The following is a 24055-nucleotide window of genomic DNA, read 5'->3' on the forward strand; positions in this document are numbered from 1 at the left end:
TGGTTTTTGATACAAGCCACTTCAATAAGACTAAGTGGAGCTTCCACATCTGACTTAGTTTTAAACACTTAATAAGACAGGGGGTCCATTGTTTGCAGTGATCCTTTGAAGGCGTCGTGAAACCTCAGCCTCCCCAACTGACAGCAGCCTCACTTTTGCCAAGACACACACACACACCCCCCCCTCGGCTGTGGACACGTTGCCAAACACATACACAGATTCATCATACTGAGACACTCTCAGCTATGCCAAAGCTTTGTTCAATTTATGCCTGGTACTGAATACGATGATGAAATATAATTTCAATAATCTCTCTGTACTAGACTTCTAGAAATCTGGATAGGAACCCACAGTTACCACACTGTTCTTAGGAAACAACAAATCCAAATAACACCGACGAGCTCCTAGGTTACCGACGAGCTCCTAGGTTACCGACGAGCCCCTAGGTTACCGACGAGCCCCTAGGTTACCGACGAGCCCCTAGGTTACCGACGAGCCCCTAGGCCACCGACGAGCTCCTAGGCCACCGACGAGCTCCCAGGTTAACCGACGAGCTCTCAGGCCACCGACGAGCTCTCAGGTTACCGACGAGCTCCTAGGTTACCGACGAGCCCCTAGGTTACCGACGAGCCCCTAGGTTACCGACGAGCCCCAAGGTTACCGACGAGCCCCTAGGCCACCGACGAGCTCCTAGGCCACCGACGAGCTCCCAGGTTAACCGACGAGCTCTCAGGCCACCGACGAGCTCTCAGGTTACCGACGAGCTCCTAGGTTACCGACGAGCTCCTAGGCCACCGACGAGCTCCTAGGCCACCGACGAGCTCCCAGGTTAACCGACGAGCTCCCAGGTTAACCGACGAGCTCCCAGGTTAACCGACGAGCTCCCAGGTTAACCGACGAGCTCCCAGGCCACCGACGAGCTCTCAGGTTACCGACGAGCCCCTAGGTTACCGACGAGCCCCTAGGTTACCGACGAGCTCCTAGGCCACCGACGAGCTCCTAGGCCACCGACGAGCTCCTAGGCCACCGACGAGCTCCTAGGTTACCGACGAGCCCCTAGGTTACCGACGAGCCCCTAGGTTACCGACGAGCTCCTAGGTTACCGACGAGCTCCTAGGCCACCGACGAGCTCCTAGGCCACCGACGAGCTCCTAGGTTACCGACGAGCTCCTAGGCCACCGACGAGCTCCTAGGCCACCGACGAGCTCCCAGGCCACCGACGAGCTCCCAGGTTAACCGACGAGCTCTCAGGCCACCGACGAGCTCCTAGGCTACCGACGAGCTCCTAGGCCACCGACGAGCTCCTAGGCCACCGACGAGCTCCTAGGCCACCGACGAGCTCCTAGGCCACCGACGAGCTCCTAGGCCACCGACGAGCTCCTAGGCCACCGACGAGCCCCTAGGTTACCGACGAGCCCCTAGGCCACCGACGAGCCCCTAGGTTACCGACGAGCTCCTAGGCCACCGACGAGCTCCTAGGTTACCGACGAGCTCCTAGGCCACCGACGAGCTCCTAGGTTACCGACGAGCTCCTAGGCCACCGATGAGCTCCTAGGCCACCGACGAGCTCCTAGGTTACCGACGAGCTCCTAGGTTACCGACGAGCTCCTAGGTTAACCGGTGAGCTCCTAGGTTAACCGGTGAGCTCCTAGGTTACCGACGAGCTCCTAGGTTACCGACGAGCTCCTAGGTTACCGACGAGCTCCTAGGCCACCGACGAGCCCCTAGGTTGAACCAGGAGTGCTTCTTACGTTTGACGAGTGTGTGTGAGAGTGTGTGTGCATGTGGTTTCTGTAGGCCACTCCACCACGCCACTATATTCAGTCTGGTGGCACTCAGCACGGTGGCACTCAGCACGGTGGCACTCAGCACGGTGGCACTCAGCACGGTGGCACTCAGCACGGTGGCACTCAGCACGGTGGCACTCAGCACGGTGGCACTCAGCACGGTGGCACTCAGCACGGTAGCACTCAGCACGGTAGCACTCAGTACGTTACTCACCAGGACATCCTGGAGATGAAGCAGCCAAAGAACTGCTGGGCCAGGGCCTGAGCTAAACACTGTCTGGTCAGGGGGGTCTGGTCTATGATCATAGCACTGTGGAGCAGATTAGTACTGAGAGGAGAGAGGAAGAGAGAGGGAAGAGCGAGAGAGAGATGGGCGAGAGAGAGGGGGGCGAGAGATAGAGACAAAACAAGTCAGCATTATGAAAAGTGAAAGTGAGAAATGAATGGATGAGGAGAGCTGTTCTTTGTCACCGAGGGAAACTGCAAAAGCACCTGAGGTGCAGGTCTTAACCGAGTAAATATTGACATAATAAATCAGAATTGAATTGGACCTACCAATCGAACTATTTTCAGTGACAACTGGTGGAAAATGTAAAACTTTAAAACAGCGAGAAGTTTCCACAATACAATGTGATATCCAGACGTTGTGAAACATTGTTCAAATGTAAAATGTGTTGTTGACGGAGAGTAAAGCCACATAAAGAACGGAATTAGGACTAGACAAGAGACTGTAGCCACCTGAAGATGCTCATCGACGCGTAGGAAGACACCTGGACGTAGGCCTCGTCCACAAACACAGTCTTGAAGCAGGAGTAAGGATATCGACAGGTCAGGATCTCCTCGTAGAACTCAAAGATCTCATGCAGGTAGGACATGGAGTGTTTCAACAGGGGCAGGAGCTGGGGCAAACAGAAGTGGGTCACCTGGGAAAAGGGAAAATATCTTTAAAAGGTGTCAACGCAGAAACATTCCAGAAGTTCCCTCTGGGGGGGGGAATACACTTATTCTGTTTCTGTTGTATTCTATTCTATCAAAACCTATATTTGAAGAGAGCCATCTTAGACAATATGTCAGCATAGCACGCCGGGTTCACACATCCCTGAAGCGGCTTCAACTTACAGAGTATAATGAGTCATTCTCCACCTAGTGGTCGTAGGTGGAAAGGAAATCTGCTTAAATATACACAGAGAGGACAAAACATTAGGAACACCGGCTCTTTCTATGACATGCTGACCAGGTGAATCCAGGTGAAAGCTATGATCACTTATTGATGTCACTTTGTTAAATCCACTTCAATCAGTGTAGATGAAGGGGAGGAGACACGTTAAATAAGGATTATTAAGCCTTGAGACAATTGAGACATGGATTGTGTATGTGTCATTCAGAGGGTGAAAGGGCAAGACAAAATATTTAAGTGCCTTTGAACAGGGTATGGTAGTAGGTGCCAGGCGCACCAGTTTGTGTCAAGAACTGCAACGCTGCTGGGTTTTTCACACACACAACAGTTTCCCGTGTGGATCAAGAATGGTCCACCACCCAAAGGACATCCAGCCAACTTGACACAACTGTGGGAAGCATTGGAGTCAACATGGGCCAGCATCCCTGTGGAACACTTTCAACACCTTGTAGAGTCCTTGCCCCGACGAAGGTGTTCCTAATGTTTTGTACACTCAGTGTATATATGTCAACATATTTTACCCTACATGGTTGCCTGCCTCTATTCTCTATGGGCTTCTACTAAATCCATTCTCCTTTCAGAACACCCTACTGGCTTCTACTAAACATATTGTGATGGGTAATGCTGGGTTTCTATGCAATGCTTTTCCACACACACAGTACCTCATGCATGTAGGGGTCAACCAGGATCTCAAAGGGTCCGACAGACAGTGAGATGTTGGAGGCGGCGGTGGGGATGGGGAGGACGTAGTGGAAGGTCTTCTTCCTCATGTCATGGGTGTAGACAGTCTCTACCAAGTCCCCACAGGACACAGCCACCATAGAGGCATCCACTGTGAACTCCAGCTTCCAGGTGCACAGCTCAGAGTACGAGTCCACACAGGGGAACCAGAACCTGGGAGAGGAAGACCGGTGGACAAGAGTGTAGGTAGTCAAGGAGCAAGGAAGGATGAGGCTTGTGACATGATAGTATTACATGGAGGAGAATGAGAGGGGATGAAAGGAAGGATGAGGCTTGTGACATCATATCTGATAGTATTACATGGAGGAGAATGAGAGGGGATGAAAGCGAGAGTAGAGAGAATGACAGAGAGAAAGGAGAGAGAGAACGACAGAGAGAGAGAATGAGAACACGGAGAGAGAGAGAGAGAATGAGAACATGGAGAGAGAGAGAATGACAGAGAAAGAGAAGAGTGAGGAAAAAGAGAATGACAGCCTAGACAGCACAGAGAATAGACAGCACAGAGAATAAAAGTCTCAATATGACATCAATCAATGTCTCCCTCCCCACCTTGTGGAGTTCTGGTATCCGAAGGAGAAGACGTGTGCTCCTCTCTCAGCCATGCTCCCCTCTACGTCAGGCACCACAAAGTGAAGGCCTCCTTTAGGCTGGTCCAGAGAGAACTCTATGTACACCTTCAGCACATTCATCTCTGAAGACATAAAAACAGTCAATTATTTAGAGGGCGCTAAGTTCAATCGTACATAAACAATACTTTAAAGCTTCTGATGCTATGCATTAAGCTAAGAGCATTGCAGGACATTAGCCTGGTTCCAGGTGTGTTGGTGCTATATAAACAGATCTAGGACCAGCCAGGCTATCAGAATACGCCTTGAACCTTTATATTCAAACCACAGACCCAAGACTCAAGTCAGATGCAACGGAGGTCAGTCATTCACCAAAGGTCATAACGTAGATGAACCCAATTCAGAGACAACATTTCACTGTATTACCGTCTCCTTGCTTCCACAGCTCCGAGGGGACTTTGATGACCAGCTCGCCGTGTCCTGCATCAGGGTCCACAGCACTGACTGCTGCTGTGTAGGCACTGGAGAAATAGTTCAGGTTCCTCCTGCAAGGGACAGAGCAGAGAGAGGAAGAGGTGAGGACTTACTGCAAGTCAGTGTTATGAAAGTAGCTGTGGAATTACAGGGGTGAATCTCAAGTCTTCTCCTTGATTCCTCCTGTCCTCTTCCCTCCACTTTACATACATTTATGAAATTTAGCAGGAAGTCTTATCCAGAGCAACTTAGTGTGCCTTCCACTAAGGTAGATAAAACAACCACATATCCCAGTCATTGTTTCTTGTGAAAACATCAGAAAGAAGAATATTGGAGGATAAGATGTAAGATGTTTTCTGTTTCCTTCATAGAGAGTTATGAATACTAGACCATGTGTGTACGAGGACAATACTTACTGCTTGGACTCGTGGTGGCAGACCTCTAGAGTAGGGTCATTGTATATGAATGGTGCTTCTAGGTCGTTGACTCTGACCCTGTAGATCCTGCACTGCTTGCTGTTGAGTTTGATCCGGTTCAGGTTGACCACAGTTGGGAAGATGGTCAGCTCCACAAAGCCCTGTCAAATAGAGGGGTGTGTCAGTTGACATGGATGAGAAACTAGACTGGTTCTACACGGCCAAATGACTAAGACTACATATACTTCTACTGTTGTTTTCAATGTCTCTCAGTAGAAATATGTTTGGTTCTTAGTCACGTGGCTAGGTTCTACAGATACAACAACATGGATATAGTCTACAGCTAGGTTCTACAGATACAACAGGGATATAGCCTACAGCTAGGTTCTACAGATACAACAACATGGATATAGTCTACAGCTAGGTTCTACAGATACAACAACATGGATATAGCCTACAGCTAGGTTCTACAGATACAACAACAGGGATATAGCCTACAGCTAGAACAACAGGGATATAGTCTACAGCTAGGTTCTACAGAAACAACAACATGGATATAGTCTACAGCTAGGTTCTACAGAAACAACAACATGGATATAGCCTACAGCTAGAACAACAGGGATATAGCCTACAGCTAGGTTCTACAGAAACAACAACATGGATATAGTCTACAGCTAGGTTCTACAGAAACAACAACATGGATATAGCCTACAGCTAGAACAACAGGGATATAGTCTACAGCTAGGTTCTACAGATACAACAACAGGGATATAGTCTACAACTAGGTTCTACAGATACAACAACAGGGATATAGCCTACAGCTAGGTTCTACAGAGACAACAGGGATATAGCCTACAGCTAGGTTCTACAGATACAACAGGGATATAGCCTACAGCTAGGTTCTACAGAGACAACAGGGATATAGCCTACAGCTAGGTTCTACAGATACAACAGGGATATAGCCTACAGCTAGGTTCTACAGATACAACAGGGATATAGCCTACAGCTAGGTTCTACAGATACAACAGGGATATAGTCTACAGCTAGGTTCTACAGATACAACAGGGATATAGCCTACAGCTAGGTTCTACAGATACAACAGGGATATAGCCTACAGCTAGGTTCTACAGATACAACAACATGGATATAGCCTACAGCTAGGTTCTACAGATACAACAGGGATATAGCCTACAGCTAGGTTCTACAGATACAACAACAGGGATATAGTCTACAGCTAGGTTCTACAGATACAACAACATGGATATAGCCTACAGCTAGAACAACATGGATATAGTCTACAGCTAGGTTCTACAGAGACAACAGGGATATAGCCTACAGCTAGGTTCTACAGATACAACAACATGGATATAGTCTACAGCTAGAACAACAGGGATATAGCCTACAGCTAGAACAACAGGGATATAGCCTACAGCTAGGTTCTACAGATACAACAGGGATATAGCCTACAGCTAGGTTCTGCAGATACAACAGGGATATAGCCTACAGCTAGGTTCTACAGATACAACAACAGGGATATAGCCTACAGCTAGGTTCTACAGATACAACAGGGATATAGCCTACAGCTAGGTTCTACAGATACAACAACAGGGATATAGCCTACAGCTAGGTTCTACAGATACAACAGGGATATAGTCTACAGCTAGGTTCTACAGATACCACAACAGGGATATAGTCTACAGCTAGGTTCTACAGATACAACAACAGGGATATAGCCTACAGCTAGGTTCTACAGATACAACAACAGGGATATAGCCTACAGCTAGGTTCTACAGATACAACAGGGATATAGCCTACAGCTAGGTTCTACAGATACAACAGGGATATAGCCTACAGCTAGGTTCTACAGATACAACAGGGATATAGCCTACAGCTAGGTTCTACAGATACAACAGGGATATAGCCTACAGCTAGGTTCTACAGATACAACAGGGATATAGCCTACAGCTAGGTTCTACAGATACAACAACAGGGATATAGCCTACAGCTAGGTTCTACAGATACAACAACAGGGATATAGCCTACAGCTAGGTTCTACAGATACAACAACAGGGATATAGCCTACAGCTAGGTTCTACAGATACAACAACAGGGATATAGCCTACAGCTAGGTTCTACAGATACAACAGGGATATAGCCTACAGCTAGGTTCTACAGATACAACAACAGGGATATAGCCTACAGCTAGGTTCTACAGATACAACAGGGATATAGTCTACAGCTAGGTTCTACAGATACAACAGGGATATAGCCTACAGCTAGGTTCTACAGATACAACAACAGGGATATAGCCTACAGCTAGGTTCTACAGATACAACAGGGATATAGCCTACAGCTAGGTTCTACAGATACAACAGGGATATAGCCTACAGCTAGGTTCTACAGATACAACAACAGGGATATAGCCTACAGCTAGGTTCTACAGATACAACAACATGGATATATCCTACAGCTAGGTTCTACAGATACAACAACATGGATATAGCCTACAGCTAGGTTCTACAGATACAACAACATGGATATAGTCTACAGCTAGGTTCTACAGATACAACAACATGGATATAGTCTACAGCTAGGTTCTACAGATACAACAGGGATATAGTCTACAACTAGGTTCTACAGATACAACAGGGATATAGCCTACAACTAGGTTCTACAGATACAACAACAGGGATATAGTCTACAGCTAGGTTCTACAGATACAACATGGATATAGACTACAGCTAGGTTCTACAGATACAACATGGATATAGTCTACAGCTAGGTTCTACAGATACAACAACATGGATATAGTCTACAGCTAGGTTCTACAGATACAACAACATGGATATAGCCTACAGCTAGAACAACAGGGATATAGCCTACAGCTAGGTTCTACAGAGACAACAGGGATATAGCCTACAGCTAGGTTCTACAGAGACAACAGGGATATAGCCTACAGCTAGGTTCTACAGATACAACAACATGGATATAGTCTACAGCTAGGTTCTACAGATACAACAGGGATATAGCCTACAGCTAGGTTCTACAGATACAACAACAGGGATATAGTCTACAGCTAGGTTCTACAGATACAACAACATGGATATAGCCTACAGCTAGAACAACAGGGATATAGCCTACAGCTAGGTTCTACAGATACAACAGGAATATAGCCTACAGCTAGGTTCTACAGAGACAACAGGGATATAGCCTACAGCTAGGTTCTACAGATACAACAGGGATATAGCCTACAGCTAGGTTCTACAGATACAACAACATGGATATAGTCTACAGCTAGGTTCTACAGATACAACAGGGATATAGTCTACAGCTAGGTTCTACAGATACAACAACATGGATATAGCCTACAGCTAGAACAACAGGGATATAGCCTACAGCTAGAACAACAGGGATATAGCCTACAGCTAGGTTCTACAGATACAACAACAGGGATATAGCCTACAGCTAGGTTCTACAGATACAACAGGGATATAGCCTACAGCTAGGTTCTACAGATACAACAACAGGGATATAGCCTACAGCTAGGTTCTACAGATACAACAGGGATATAGCCTACAGCTAGGTTCTACAGATACAACAACAGGGATATAGTCTACAGCTAGGTTCTACAGATACAACAGGGATATAGCCTACAGCTAGGTTCTACAGATACAACAACAGGGATATAGCCTACAGCTAGGTTCTACAGATACAACAGGGATATAGCCTACAGCTAGGTTCTACAGATACAACAACAGGGATATAGTATACAGCTAGGTTCTACAGATACAACAACATGGATATAGCCTACAGCTAGAACAACATGGATATAGTCTACAGCTAGGTTCTACAGAGACAACAGGGATATAGCCTACAGCTAGGTTCTACAGATACAACAACATGGATATAGTCTACAGCTAGAAAAACAGGGATATAGCCTACAGCTAGAACAACAGGGATATAGCCTACAGCTAGGTTCTACAGATACAACAGGGATATAGCCTACAGCTAGGTTCTGCAGATACAACAACATGGATATAGTCTACAGCTAGGTTCTACAGATACAACATGGATATAGTCTACAGCTAGGTTCTACAGATACCACAACAGGGATATAGTCTACAGCTAGGTTCTACAGATACAACAACATGGATATAGTCTACAGCTAGGTTCTACAGATACAACAGGGATATAGTCTACAGCTAGGTTCTACAGATACAACAGGGATATAGTCTACAGCTAGGTTCTACAGATACAACAGGGATATAGCCTACAGCTAGGTTCTACAGATACAACAGGGATATAGCCTACAGCTAGGTTCTACAGATACAACAACAGGGATATAGCCTACAACTAGGTTCTACAGATACAACAACAGGGATATAGTCTACAGCTAGGTTCTACAGATACAACAGGGATATAGTCTACAGCTAGGTTCTACAGATACAACAGGGATATAGTCTACAGCTAGGTTCTACAGATACAACAACAGGGATATAGTCTACAGCTAGGTTCTACAGATACAACAACAGGGATATAGCCTACAGCTAGGTTCTACAGATACAACAACAGGGATATAGCCTACAGCTAGGTTCTACAGATACAACAGGGATATAGCCTACAGCTAGGTTCTACAGATACAACAACAGGGATATAGCCTACAGCTAGGTTCTACAGATACAACAGGGATATAGCCTACAGCTAGGTTCTACAGATACAACAGGGATATAGTCTACAGCTAGGTTCTACAGATACAACAACATGGATATAGTCTACAGCTAGGTTCTACAGATACAACAACATGGATATAGCCTACAGCTAGAACAACAGGGATATAGCCTACAGCTAGGTTCTACAGAGACAACAGGGATATAGCCTACAGCTAGGTTCTACAGAGACAACAGGGATATAGCCTACAGCTAGGTTCTACAGATACAACAACATGGATATAGTCTACAGCTAGGTTCTACAGATACAACAGGGATATAGCCTACAGCTAGGTTCTACAGATACAACAACAGGGATATAGTCTACAGCTAGGTTCTACAGATACAACAACATGGATATAGCCTACAGCTAGAACAACAGGGATATAGCCTACAGCTAGGTTCTACAGATACAACAGGAATATAGCCTACAGCTAGGTTCTACAGAGACAACAGGGATATAGCCTACAGCTAGGTTCTACAGATACAACAGGGATATAGCCTACAGCTAGGTTCTACAGATACAACAACATGGATATAGTCTACAGCTAGGTTCTACAGATACAACAGGGATATAGTCTACAGCTAGGTTCTACAGATACAACAACATGGATATAGCCTACAGCTAGAACAACAGGGATATAGCCTACAGCTAGAACAACAGGGATATAGCCTACAGCTAGGTTCTACAGATACAACAACAGGGATATAGCCTACAGCTAGGTTCTACAGATACAACAGGGATATAGCCTACAGCTAGGTTCTACAGATACAACAACAGGGATATAGCCTACAGCTAGGTTCTACAGATACAACAGGGATATAGCCTACAGCTAGGTTCTACAGATACAACAACAGGGATATAGTCTACAGCTAGGTTCTACAGATACAACAGGGATATAGCCTACAGCTAGGTTCTACAGATACAACAACAGGGATATAGCCTACAGCTAGGTTCTACAGATACAACAGGGATATAGCCTACAGCTAGGTTCTACAGATACAACAACAGGGATATAGTATACAGCTAGGTTCTACAGATACAACAACATGGATATAGCCTACAGCTAGAACAACATGGATATAGTCTACAGCTAGGTTCTACAGAGACAACAGGGATATAGCCTACAGCTAGGTTCTACAGATACAACAACATGGATATAGTCTACAGCTAGAAAAACAGGGATATAGCCTACAGCTAGAACAACAGGGATATAGCCTACAGCTAGGTTCTACAGATACAACAGGGATATAGCCTACAGCTAGGTTCTGCAGATACAACAACATGGATATAGTCTACAGCTAGGTTCTACAGATACAACATGGATATAGTCTACAGCTAGGTTCTACAGATACCACAACAGGGATATAGTCTACAGCTAGGTTCTACAGATACAATAACATGGATATAGTCTACAGCTAGGTTCTACAGATACAACAGGGATATAGTCTACAGCTAGGTTCTACAGATACAACAGGGATATAGTCTACAGCTAGGTTCTACAGATACAACAGGGATATAGCCTACAGCTAGGTTCTACAGATACAACAGGGATATAGCCTACAGCTAGGTTCTACAGATACAACAACAGGGATATAGCCTACAACTAGGTTCTACAGATACAACAACAGGGATATAGTCTACAGCTAGGTTCTACAGATACAACAGGGATATAGTCTACAGCTAGGTTCTACAGATACAACAGGGATATAGTCTACAGCTAGGTTCTACAGATACAACAACAGGGATATAGTCTACAGCTAGGTTCTACAGATACAACAACAGGGATATAGCCTACAGCTAGGTTCTACAGATACAACAACAGGGATATAGCCTACAGCTAGGTTCTACAGATACAACAGGGATATAGCCTACAGCTAGGTTCTACAGATACAACAACAGGGATATAGCCTACAGCTAGGTTCTACAGATACAACAGGGATATAGCCTACAGCTAGGTTCTACAGATACAACAGGGATATAGTCTACAGCTAGGTTCTACAGATACAACAACAGGGATATAGTCTACAGCTAGGTTCTACAGATACAACAACAGGGATATAGTCTACAGCTAGGTTCTACAGATACAACAACAGGGATATAGTCTACAGCTAGGTTCTACAGATACAACAGGGATATAGCCTACAGCTAGGTTCTACAGATACAACAACAGGGATAGTCTACAGCTAGGTTCTACAGATACAACAGGGATATAGCCTACAGCTAGGTTCTACAGATACAACAGGGATATAGCCTACAGCTAGGTTCTACAGATACAACAACAGGGATATAGTCTACAGCTAGGTTCTACAGATACAACAGGGATATAGCCTACAGCTAGGTTCTACAGATACAACAGGGATATAGCCTACAGCTAGGTTCTACAGATACAACAACAGGGATATAATCTACAGCTAGGTTCTACAGATACAACAACAGGGATATAGCCTACAGCTAGGTTCTACAGATACAACAACATGGATATATCCTACAGCTAGGTTCTACAGATACAACAACATGGATATAGCCTACAGCTAGGTTCTACAGATACAACAACATGGATATAGTCTACAGCTAGGTTCTACAGATACAACAACATGGATATAGTCTACAGCTAGGTTCTACAGATACAACAGGGATATAGTCTACAACTAGGTTCTACAGATACAACAGGGATATAGCCTACAACTAGGTTCTACAGATACAACAACAGGGATATAGTCTACAGCTAGGTTCTACAGATACAACATGGATATAGCCTACAGCTAGGTTCTACAGATACAACAACAGGGATATAGCCTACAGCTAGGTTCTACAGATACAACAACATGGATATAGTCTACAGCTAGGTTCTACAGATACAACAACATGGATATAGTCTACAGCTAGGTTCTACAGATACAACAACATGGATATAGCCTACAGCTAGAACAACAGGGATATAGCCTACAGCTAGGTTCTACAGAGACAACAGGGATATAGCCTACAGCTAGGTTCTACAGAGACAACAGGGATATAGCCTACAGCTAGGTTCTACAGATACAACAACATGGATATAGTCTACAGCTAGGTTCTACAGATACAACAGGGATATAGCCTACAGCTAGGTTCTACAGATACAACAACAGGGATATAGTCTACAGCTAGGTTCTACAGATACAACAACATGGATATAGCCTACAGCTAGAACAACAGGGATATAGCCTACAGCTAGGTTCTACAGATACAACAGGAATATAGCCTACAGCTAGGTTCTACAGAGACAACAGGGATATAGCCTACAGCTAGGTTCTACAGATACAACAGGGATATAGCCTACAGCTAGGTTCTACAGATACAACAACATGGATATAGTCTACAGCTAGGTTCTACAGATACAACAGGGATATAGTCTACAGCTAGGTTCTACAGATACAACAACATGGATATAGCCTACAGCTAGTGTCGTGGAAAATGGTCTTAAAAGTAACACTCTTTACAAGAACCTGTAAATTCAATATAGACTTTAATACAAAGTAACAAAGCCGAGCTGGTCCGCGGAGCAACTGCCTTTCCTCAGCCCCAGCTCTGCTTTTTATCCACATAAAATACATAGGTCCATCCTTTATGTAAATGAAGAAAAACCCTTTTTCCTTTCTGCCACCATTATCTTTCAATCCTATGGATAACGCCCACATCTGAGGATAACGCCCATATCTGCTCTTATTTCTAACATAATGGTGGCCAAACCTTCCTCACATGAACATAAAATTAATGCATGCATCACATGCATGCTCTTGGTTGCCTGTCCCATCTTCCTTTCACGTGTGTTTCTTTCTAAGTACACCAGGTTCATATGTGCTTAATCAGTTACCTAATTTCATGTACTTTTCCAGATGTACCCTAGGCAGTGTATGTTTAACATAATTTCATTTACCTGATTGCACTTTGTCATGGCTCTGTAATTGGGCCGCCTGGCCCTTACATGATCCCCAACGTCCTTGTTATCTTTACTTAACCTTGTTTTCTTTACTTAAGGTTCGATACTAATCTCCTTTTCTCCTAGTTAATGTATCTATGTCTTTCCTTCCTTCAGCACGTCTTTCCTTCTCCCACACTAGAACAACAGGGATATAGCCTACAGCTAGGTTCTACAGAGACAACAGGGATATAGCCTACAGCTAGGTTCTACAGAGACAACAGGGACATAGCCTACAGCTAGGTTCTACAGATACAACAACATGGATATAGTCTACAGCTAGGTTCTACAGATACAACAGGGATATAGCCTACAGCTAGGTTCTACAGATACAACAACAGGGATATAGTCTACAGCTAGGTTCTACAGATACAACAGGGATATAGCCTACAGCTAGGTTCTACAGATACAACAACAGGGATATAGCCTACAGCTAGGTTCTACAGATACAACAGGGATATAGCCTACAGCTAGGTTCTACAGATACAACAACAGGGATATAGTATACAGCTAGGTTCTACAGATACAACAACATGGATATAGCCTACAGCTAGAACAACATGGATATAGTCTACAGCTAGGTTCTACAGAGACAACAGGGATATAGCCTACAGCTAGGTTCTACAGATACAACAACATGGATATAGTCTACAGCTAGAAAAACAGGGATATAGCCTACAGCTAGAACAACAGGGATATAGCCTACAGCTAGGTTCTACAGATACAACAGGGATATAGCCTACAGCTAGGTTCTGCAGATACAACAACATGGATATAGTCTACAGCTAGGTTCTACAGATACAACATGGATATAGTCTACAGCTAGGTTCTACAGATACCACAACAGGGATATAGTCTACAGCTAGGTTCTACAGATACAATAACATGGATATAGTCTACAGCTAGGTTCTACAGATACAACAGGGATATAGTCTACAGCTAGGTTCTACAGATACAACAGGGATATAGTCTACAGCTAGGTTCTACAGATACAACAGGGATATAGCCTACAGCTAGGTTCTACAGATACAACAGGGATATAGCCTACAGCTAGGTTCTACAGATACAACAACAGGGATATAGCCTACAACTAGGTTCTACAGATACAACAACAGGGATATAGTCTACAGCTAGGTTCTACAGATACAACAGGGATATAGTCTACAGCTAGGTTCTACAGATACAACAGGGATATAGTCTACAGCTAGGTTCTACAGATACAACAACAGGGATATAGTCTACAGCTAGGTTCTACAGATACAACAACAGGGATATAGCCTACAGCTAGGTTCTACAGATACAACAACAGGGATATAGCCTACAGCTAGGTTCTACAGATACAACAGGGATATAGCCTACAGCTAGGTTCTACAGATACAACAACAGGGATATAGCCTACAGCTAGGTTCTACAGATACAACAGGGATATAGCCTACAGCTAGGTTCTACAGATACAACAGGGATATAGTCTACAGCTAGGTTCTACAGATACAACAACAGGGATATAGTCTACAGCTAGGTTCTACAGATACAACAACAGGGATATAGTCTACAGCTAGGTTCTACAGATACAACAACAGGGATATAGTCTACAGCTAGGTTCTACAGATACAACAGGGATATAGCCTACAGCTAGGTTCTACAGATACAACAACAGGGATAGTCTACAGCTAGGTTCTACAGATACAACAGGGATATAGCCTACAGCTAGGTTCTACAGATACAACAGGGATATAGCCTACAGCTAGGTTCTACAGATACAACAACAGGGATATAGTCTACAGCTAGGTTCTACAGATACAACAGGGATATAGCCTACAGCTAGGTTCTACAGATACAACAGGGATATAGCCTACAGCTAGGTTCTACAGATACAACAACAGGGATATAATCTACAGCTAGGTTCTACAGATACAACAACAGGGATATAGCCTACAGCTAGGTTCTACAGATACAACAACATGGATATATCCTACAGCTAGGTTCTACAGATACAACAACATGGATATAGCCTACAGCTAGGTTCTACAGATACAACAACATGGATATAGTCTACAGCTAGGTTCTACAGATACAACAACATGGATATAGTCTACAGCTAGGTTCTACAGATACAACAGGGATATAGTCTACAACTAGGTTCTACAGATACAACAGGGATATAGCCTACAACTAGGTTCTACAGATACAACAACAGGGATATAGTCTACAGCTAGGTTCTACAGATACAACATGGATATAGCCTACAGCTAGGTTCTACAGATACAACAACAGGGATATAGCCTACAGCTAGGTTCTACAGATACAACAACATGGATATAGTCTACAGCTAGGTTCTACAGATACAACAACATGGATATAGTCTACAGCTAGGTTCTACAGATACAACAACATGGATATAGCCTACAGCTAGAACAACAGGGATATAGCCTACAGCTAGGTTCTACAGAGACAACAGGGATATAGCCTACAGCTAGGTTCTACAGAGACAACAGGGATATAGCCTACAGCTAGGTTCTACAGATACAACAACATGGATATAGTCTACAGCTAGGTTCTACAGATACAACAGGGATATAGCCTACAGCTAGGTTCTACAGATACAACAACAGGGATATAGTCTACAGCTAGGTTCTACAGATACAACAACATGGATATAGCCTACAGCTAGAACAACAGGGATATAGCCTACAGCTAGGTTCTACAGATACAACAGGAATATAGCCTACAGCTAGGTTCTACAGAGACAACAGGGATATAGCCTACAGCTAGGTTCTACAGATACAACAGGGATATAGCCTACAGCTAGGTTCTACAGATACAACAACATGGATATAGTCTACAGCTAGGTTCTACAGATACAACAGGGATATAGTCTACAGCTAGGTTCTACAGATACAACAACATGGATATAGCCTACAGCTAGTGTCGTGGAAAATGGTCTTAAAAGTAACACTCTTTACAAGAACCTGTAAATTCAATATAGACTTTAATACAAAGTAACAAAGCCGAGCTGGTCCGCGGAGCAACTGCCTTTCCTCAGCCCCAGCTCTGCTTTTTATCCACATAAAATACATAGGTCCATCCTTTATGTAAATGAAGAAAAACCCTTTTTCCTTTCTGCCACCATTATCTTTCAATCCTATGGATAACGCCCACATCTGAGGATAACGCCCATATCTGCTCTTATTTCTAACATAATGGTGGCCAAACCTTCCTCACATGAACATAAAATTAATGCATGCATCACATGCATGCTCTTGGTTGCCTGTCCCATCTTCCTTTCACGTGTGTTTCTTTCTAAGTACACCAGGTTCATATGTGCTTAATCAGTTACCTAATTTCATGTACTTTTCCAGATGTACCCTAGGCAGTGTATGTTTAACATAATTTCATTTACCTGATTGCACTTTGTCATGGCTCTGTAATTGGGCCGCCTGGCCCTTACATGATCCCCAACGTCCTTGTTATCTTTACTTAACCTTGTTTTCTTTACTTAAGGTTCGATACTAATCTCCTTTTCTCCTAGTTAATGTATCTATGTCTTTCCTTCCTTCAGCACGTCTTTCCTTCTCCCACACTAGAACAACAGGGATATAGCCTACAGCTAGGTTCTACAGAGACAACAGGGATATAGCCTACAGCTAGGTTCTACAGAGACAACAGGGACATAGCCTACAGCTAGGTTCTACAGATACAACAACATGGATATAGTCTACAGCTAGGTTCTACAGATACAACAGGGATATAGCCTACAGCTAGGTTCTACAGATACAACAACAGGGATATAGTCTACAGCTAGGTTCTACAGATACAACAACATGGATATAGCCTACAGCTAGAACAACAGGGATATAGCCTACAGCTAGGTTCTACAGATACAACAGGAATATAGCCTACAGCTAGGTTCTACAGAGACAACAGGGATATAGCCTACAGCTAGGTTCTACAGATACAACAGGGATATAGCCTACAGCTAGGTTCTACAGATACAACAACATGGATATAGTCTACAGCTAGGTTCTACAGATACAACAGGGATATAGTCTACAGCTAGGTTCTACAGATACAACAACATGGATATAGCCTACAGCTAGAACAACAGGGATATAGCCTACAGCTAGAACAACAGGGATATAGCCTACAGCTAGGTTCTACAGATACAACAACAGGGATATAGTCTACAGCTAGGTTCTACAGATACAACAGGGATATAGCCTACAGCTAGGTTCTACAGATACAACAACAGGGATATAGCCTACAGCTAGGTTCTACAGATACAACAACAGGGATATAGCCTACAGCTAGGTTCTACAGATACAACAACAGGGATATAGCCTACAGCTAGGTTCTACAGATACAACAGGGATATAGCCTACAGCTAGGTTCTACAGATACAACAACAGGGATATAGTCTACAGCTAGGTTCTACAGATACAACAGGGATATAGCCTACAGCTAGGTTCTACAGATACAACAACAGGGATATAGCCTACAGCTAGGTTCTACAGATACAACAGGGATATAGCCTACAGCTAGGTTCTACAGATACAACAACAGGGATATAGTCTACAGCTAGGTTCTACAGATACAACAACATGGATATAGCCTACAGCTAGAACAACATGGATATAGTCTACAGCTAGGTTCTACAGAGACAACAGGGATATAGCCTACAGCTAGGTTCTACAGATACAACAACATGGATATAGTCTACAGCTAGAACAACAGGGATATAGCCTACAGCTAGAACAACAGGGATATAGCCTACAGCTAGGTTCTACAGATACAACAGGGATATAGCCTACAGCTAGGTTCTGCAGATACAACAACATGGATATAGTCTACAGCTAGGTTCTACAGATACAACATGGATATAGTCTACAGCTAGGTTCTACAGATACCACAACAGGGATATAGTCTACAGCTAGGTTCTACAGATACAACAACATGGATATAGTCTACAGCTAGGTTCTACAGATACAACAGGGATATAGTCTACAGCTAGGTTCTACAGATACAACAGGGATATAGCCTACAGCTAGGTTCTACAGATACAACAACAGGGCTATAGTCTACAGCTAGGTTCTACAGATACAACAGGGATATAGTCTACAGCTAGGTTCTACAGATACAACAGGGATATAGTCTACAGCTAGGTTCTACAGATACAACAGGGATATAGCCTACAGCTAGGTTCTACAGATACAACAGGGATATAGCCTACAGCTAGGTTCTACAGATACAACAACAGGGATATAGCCTACAACTAGGTTCTACAGATACAACAACAGGGATATAGTCTACAGCTAGGTTCTACAGATACAACAGGGATATAGTCTACAGCTAGGTTCTACAGATACAACAGGGATATAGTCTACAGCTAGGTTCTACAGATACAACAACAGGGATATAGTCTACAGCTAGGTTCTACAGATACAACAACAGGGATATAGCCTACAGCTAGGTTCTACAGATACAACAACAGGGATATAGCCTACAGCTAGGTTCTACAGATACAACAGGGATATAGTCTACAGCTAGGTTCTACAGATACAACAACAGGGATATAGCCTACAGCTAGGTTCTACAGATACAACAGGGATATAGTCTACAGCTAGGTTCTACAGATACAACAACAGGGATATAGCCTACAGCTAGGTTCTACAGATACAACAGGGATATAGCCTACAGCTAGGTTCTACAGATACAACAGGGATATAGTCTACAGCTAGGTTCTACAGATACAACAACAGGGATATAGTCTACAGCTAGGTTCTACAGATACAACAACAGGGATATAGTCTACAGCTAGGTTCTACAGATACAACAACAGGGATATAGTCTACAGCTAGGTTCTACAGATACAACAGGGATATAGTCTACAACTAGGTTCTACAGATACAACAGGGATATAGCCTACAACTAGGTTCTACAGATACAACAACAGGGATATAGTCTACAGCTAGGTTCTACAGATACAACATGGATATAGCCTACAGCTAGGTTCTACAGATACAACAACAGGGATATAGCCTACAGCTAGGTTCTACAGATACAACAACATGGATATAGTCTACAGCTAGGTTCTACAGATACAACAACATGGATATAGTCTACAGCTAGGTTCTACAGATACAACAACATGGATATAGCCTACAGCTAGAACAACAGGGATATAGCCTACAGCTAGGTTCTACAGAGACAACAGGGATATAGCCTACAGCTAGGTTCTACAGAGACAACAGGGATATAGCCTACAGCTAGGTTCTACAGATACAACAACATGGATATAGTCTACAGCTAGGTTCTACAGATACAACAGGGATATAGCCTACAGCTAGGTTCTACAGATACAACAACAGGGATATAGTCTACAGCTAGGTTCTACAGATACAACAACATGGATATAGCCTACAGCTAGAACAACAGGGATATAGCCTACAGCTAGGTTCTACAGATACAACAGGAATATAGCCTACAGCTAGGTTCTACAGAGACAACAGGGATATAGCCTACAGCTAGGTTCTACAGATACAACAGGGATATAGCCTACAGCTAGGTTCTACAGATACAACAACATGGATATAGTCTACAGCTAGGTTCTACAGATACAACAGGGATATAGTCTACAGCTAGGTTCTACAGATACAACAACATGGATATAGCCTACAGCTAGAACAACAGGGATATAGCCTACAGCTAGAACAACAGGGATATAGCCTACAGCTAGGTTCTACAGATACAACAACAGGGATATAGTCTACAGCTAGGTTCTACAGATACAACAGGGATATAGCCTACAGCTAGGTTCTACAGATACAACAACATGGATATAGCCTACAGCTAGAACAACAGGGATATAGTCTACAGCTAGGTTCTACAGATACAACATGGATATAGTCTACAGCTAGGTTCTACAGATACCACAACAGGGATATAGTCTACAGCTAGGTTCTACAGATACAACAACATGGATATAGTCTACAGCTAGGTTCTACAGATACAACAACATGGATATAGTCTACAGCTAGGTTCTACAGATACAACAGGGATATAGCCTACAGCTAGGTTCTACAGATACAACAACAGGGATATAGCCTACAGCTAGGTTCTACAGATACAACATGGATATAGTCTACAGCTAGGTTCTACAGATACAACAACAGGGATATAGTCTACAGCTAGGTTCTACAGATACAACAGGGATATAGTCTACAGCTAGGTTCTACAGATACAACATGGATATAGTCTACAGCTAGGTTCTACAGATACAACAACATGGATATAGCCTACAGCTAGAACAACAGGGATATAGTCTACAGCTAGGTTCTACAGATACAACATGGATATAGTCTACAGCTAGGTTCTACAGATACAACAACATGGATATAGTCTACAGCTAGGTTCTACAGATACAACAACATGGATATAGTCTACAGCTAGGTTCTACAGATACAACAACATGGATATAGTCTACAGCTAGGTTCTACAGATACAACAGGGATATAGCCTACAGCTAGGTTCTACAGATACAACAACAGGGATATAGTCTACAGCTAGGTTCTACAGATACAACAGGGATATAGTCTACAGCTAGGTTCTACAGATACAACAGGGATATAGCCTACAGCTAGGTTCTACAGATACAACAACAGGGATAGTCTACAGCTAGGTTCTACAGATACAACAGGGATATAGCCTACAGCTAGGTTCTACAGATACAACAGGGATATAGCCTACAGCTAGGTTCTACAGATACAACAACAGGGATATAGTCTACAGCTAGGTTCTACAGATACAACAACAGGGATATAGTCTACAGCTAGGTTCTACAGATACAACAACAGGGATATAGCCTACAGCTAGGTTCTACAGATACCACAACAGGGATATAGCCTACAGCTAGGTTCTACAGATACAACAACATGGATATAGCCTACAGCTAGGTTCTACAGATACAACAACAGGGATATAGCCTACAACTAGGTTCTACAGATACAACAACAGGGATATAGTCTACAGCTAGGTTCTACAGATACAACAGGGATATAGTCTACAGCTAGGTTCTACAGATACAACAACAGGGATATAGCCTACAGCTAGGTTCTACAGATACAACAACAGGGATATAGCCTACAGCTAGGTTCTACAGATACAACAACAGGGATATAGTCTACAGCTAGGTTCTACAGATACAACAGGGATATAGCCTACAGCTAGGTTCTACAGATACAACAACAGGGATAGTCTACAGCTAGGTTCTACAGATACAACAGGGATATAGCCTACAGCTAGGTTCTACAGATACAACAACAGGGATATAGCCTACAGCTAGGTTCTACAGATACAACAACATGGATATATCCTACAGCTAGGTTCTACAGATACAACAACAGGGATATAGTCTACAGCTAGGTTCTACAGATACAACAACAGGGATATAGCCTACAGCTAGGTTCTACAGATACAACAACAGGGATATAGCCTACAGCTAGGTTCTACAGATACAACAGGGATATAGCCTACAGCTAGGTTCTACAGATACAACAACATGGATATAGCCTACAGCTAGGTTCTACAGATACAACAACAGGGATATAGTCTACAGCTAGGTTCTACAGATACAACATGGATATAGCCTACAGCTAGGTTCTACAGATACAACAACAGGGATATAGTCTACAGCTAGGTTCTACAGATACAACAGGGATATAGCCTACAGCTAGGTTCTACAGATACAACATGGATATAGCCTACAGCTAGGTTCTACAGATACAACAACAGGGATATAGTCTACAGCTAGGTTCTACAGATACAACAACAGGGATATAGTCTACAGCTAGGTTCTACAGATACAACAACAGGGATATAGTCTACAGCTAGGTTCTACAGATACAACAACAGGGATATAGTCTACAGCTAGGTTCTACAGATACAACAGGGATATAGCCTACAGCTAGGTTCTACAGATACAACAACAGGGATATAGCCTACAGCTAGGTTCTACAGATACAACAACATGGATATATCCTACAGCTAGGTTCTACAGATACAACAACAGGGATATAGCCTACAGCTAGGTTCTACAGATACAACAACAGGGATATAGCCTACAGCTAGGTTCTACAGATACAACAACAGGGATATAGCCTAAGTGATTGTGATGAGAAACAGCATTTTATTGCGGGTACTTGGGGGACTATAGTTAACGAATTTATTTACTACGATATACTTACAATCACAGACTTTCTTTGGAAGTTGATGTTGTTGATGCAGACAACCTGGTGAGTCGTGTAGGAATAAACATAACATATAACAGGTTAACACATTGAGATATAACGTCGCTACAGTATTATATAATGTGCCAAGTAATAACTTAAGGACAAACGTGTGTGCACAGCTAAGCCAAAGGTAATAGAAAATACTTATAATTTAAAAGGCCGCGGGCTCTCAAATCCCTTGTCCTTCTTCCTGTTCATCTTGATTTCATGCATTGATACGGTATATGAATTTGATCATGTTCGTGAACTACGGGTTTGACGCGATGGTCGTGTGGATTGGAAAGTTCTTCCTGTATCCACAACAAAAGCACCAGTGATACTCAAGGGTTTCCACGCATTAAATATTGTAAGACAACTGTAATAATGTAAGCGGCTATCTTGCTATATTTCCAGTCCTAATAAATCCCAACGCAATGAGTTCATGCGCAGTAAATGTGACGGTTTAGCTAGCTAGTCAGTTGGCTAGTGCTAACGCTAGCTAGTCAGTTGGCTAGTGCTAACGCTAGCTAGTCAGTTGGCTAGTGCTAACGCTAGCTAGTCGGTTGGCTAGTGCTAACGCTAGCTAGTCGGTTGGCTAGTGCTAACGCTAGCTAGTCGGTTGGCTAGTGCTAACGCTAGCTAGTCGGTTGGCTAGTGCTAACGCTAGCTAGTCGGTTGGCTAGTGCTAACGCTAGCTAGTTAACAGCCAACGTTAACACAACACTTCCAGCCATTCTTCCCCGCTGGCTGTCTATGCAATGCTGTCAGTGTCTCAAACGTTTTTTCCACATATGCACGCTACCAAAGCCTATCATTCAGCTATACAAGAATCAATTCGGCTTCAAATGAGCATTTGTGTCAATGTTGAGCAATACAAACATTAAACTATATCCTCTCCGTCCGACCGCCCAAAGTTCTTGTTCATGTTTTGTGATTTTAAAATGGCGGTTGGCAACCAAAAGGTGC

At 43.3% G+C, this 24055-nt stretch overlaps 1 protein-coding gene across 1 annotated transcript in view; it reads right to left on the bottom strand.

Annotated features, from left to right (window-relative positions):
* Window positions 1-24029, bottom strand: part of LOC115190921 (transcription initiation factor TFIID subunit 2) — a 50339-nt gene extending 26310 nt beyond the window's left edge. The window contains exons 1-8 of the mRNA XM_029748954.1: window positions 23259-24029; window positions 23066-23120; window positions 5162-5322; window positions 4698-4816; window positions 4255-4396; window positions 3627-3858; window positions 2526-2710; window positions 2002-2115 (exon numbers count right to left, since the gene is read on the bottom strand). Of these exons, the coding sequence (XP_029604814.1) occupies window positions 2002-2115; window positions 2526-2710; window positions 3627-3858; window positions 4255-4396; window positions 4698-4816; window positions 5162-5322; window positions 23066-23120; window positions 23259-23323 (1073 nt within the window). The 5' untranslated portion in view covers window positions 23324-24029. The remainder of the gene's footprint in view (window positions 1-2001; window positions 2116-2525; window positions 2711-3626; window positions 3859-4254; window positions 4397-4697; window positions 4817-5161; window positions 5323-23065; window positions 23121-23258) is intronic.
* Between the last annotated feature and the right edge of the window lie 26 nt (window positions 24030-24055).

Source organism: Salmo trutta, unplaced genomic scaffold, assembly GCF_901001165.1.
Source record: "Salmo trutta unplaced genomic scaffold, fSalTru1.1, whole genome shotgun sequence".
Classification (NCBI taxonomy): domain Eukaryota; kingdom Metazoa; phylum Chordata; class Actinopteri; order Salmoniformes; family Salmonidae; genus Salmo; species Salmo trutta.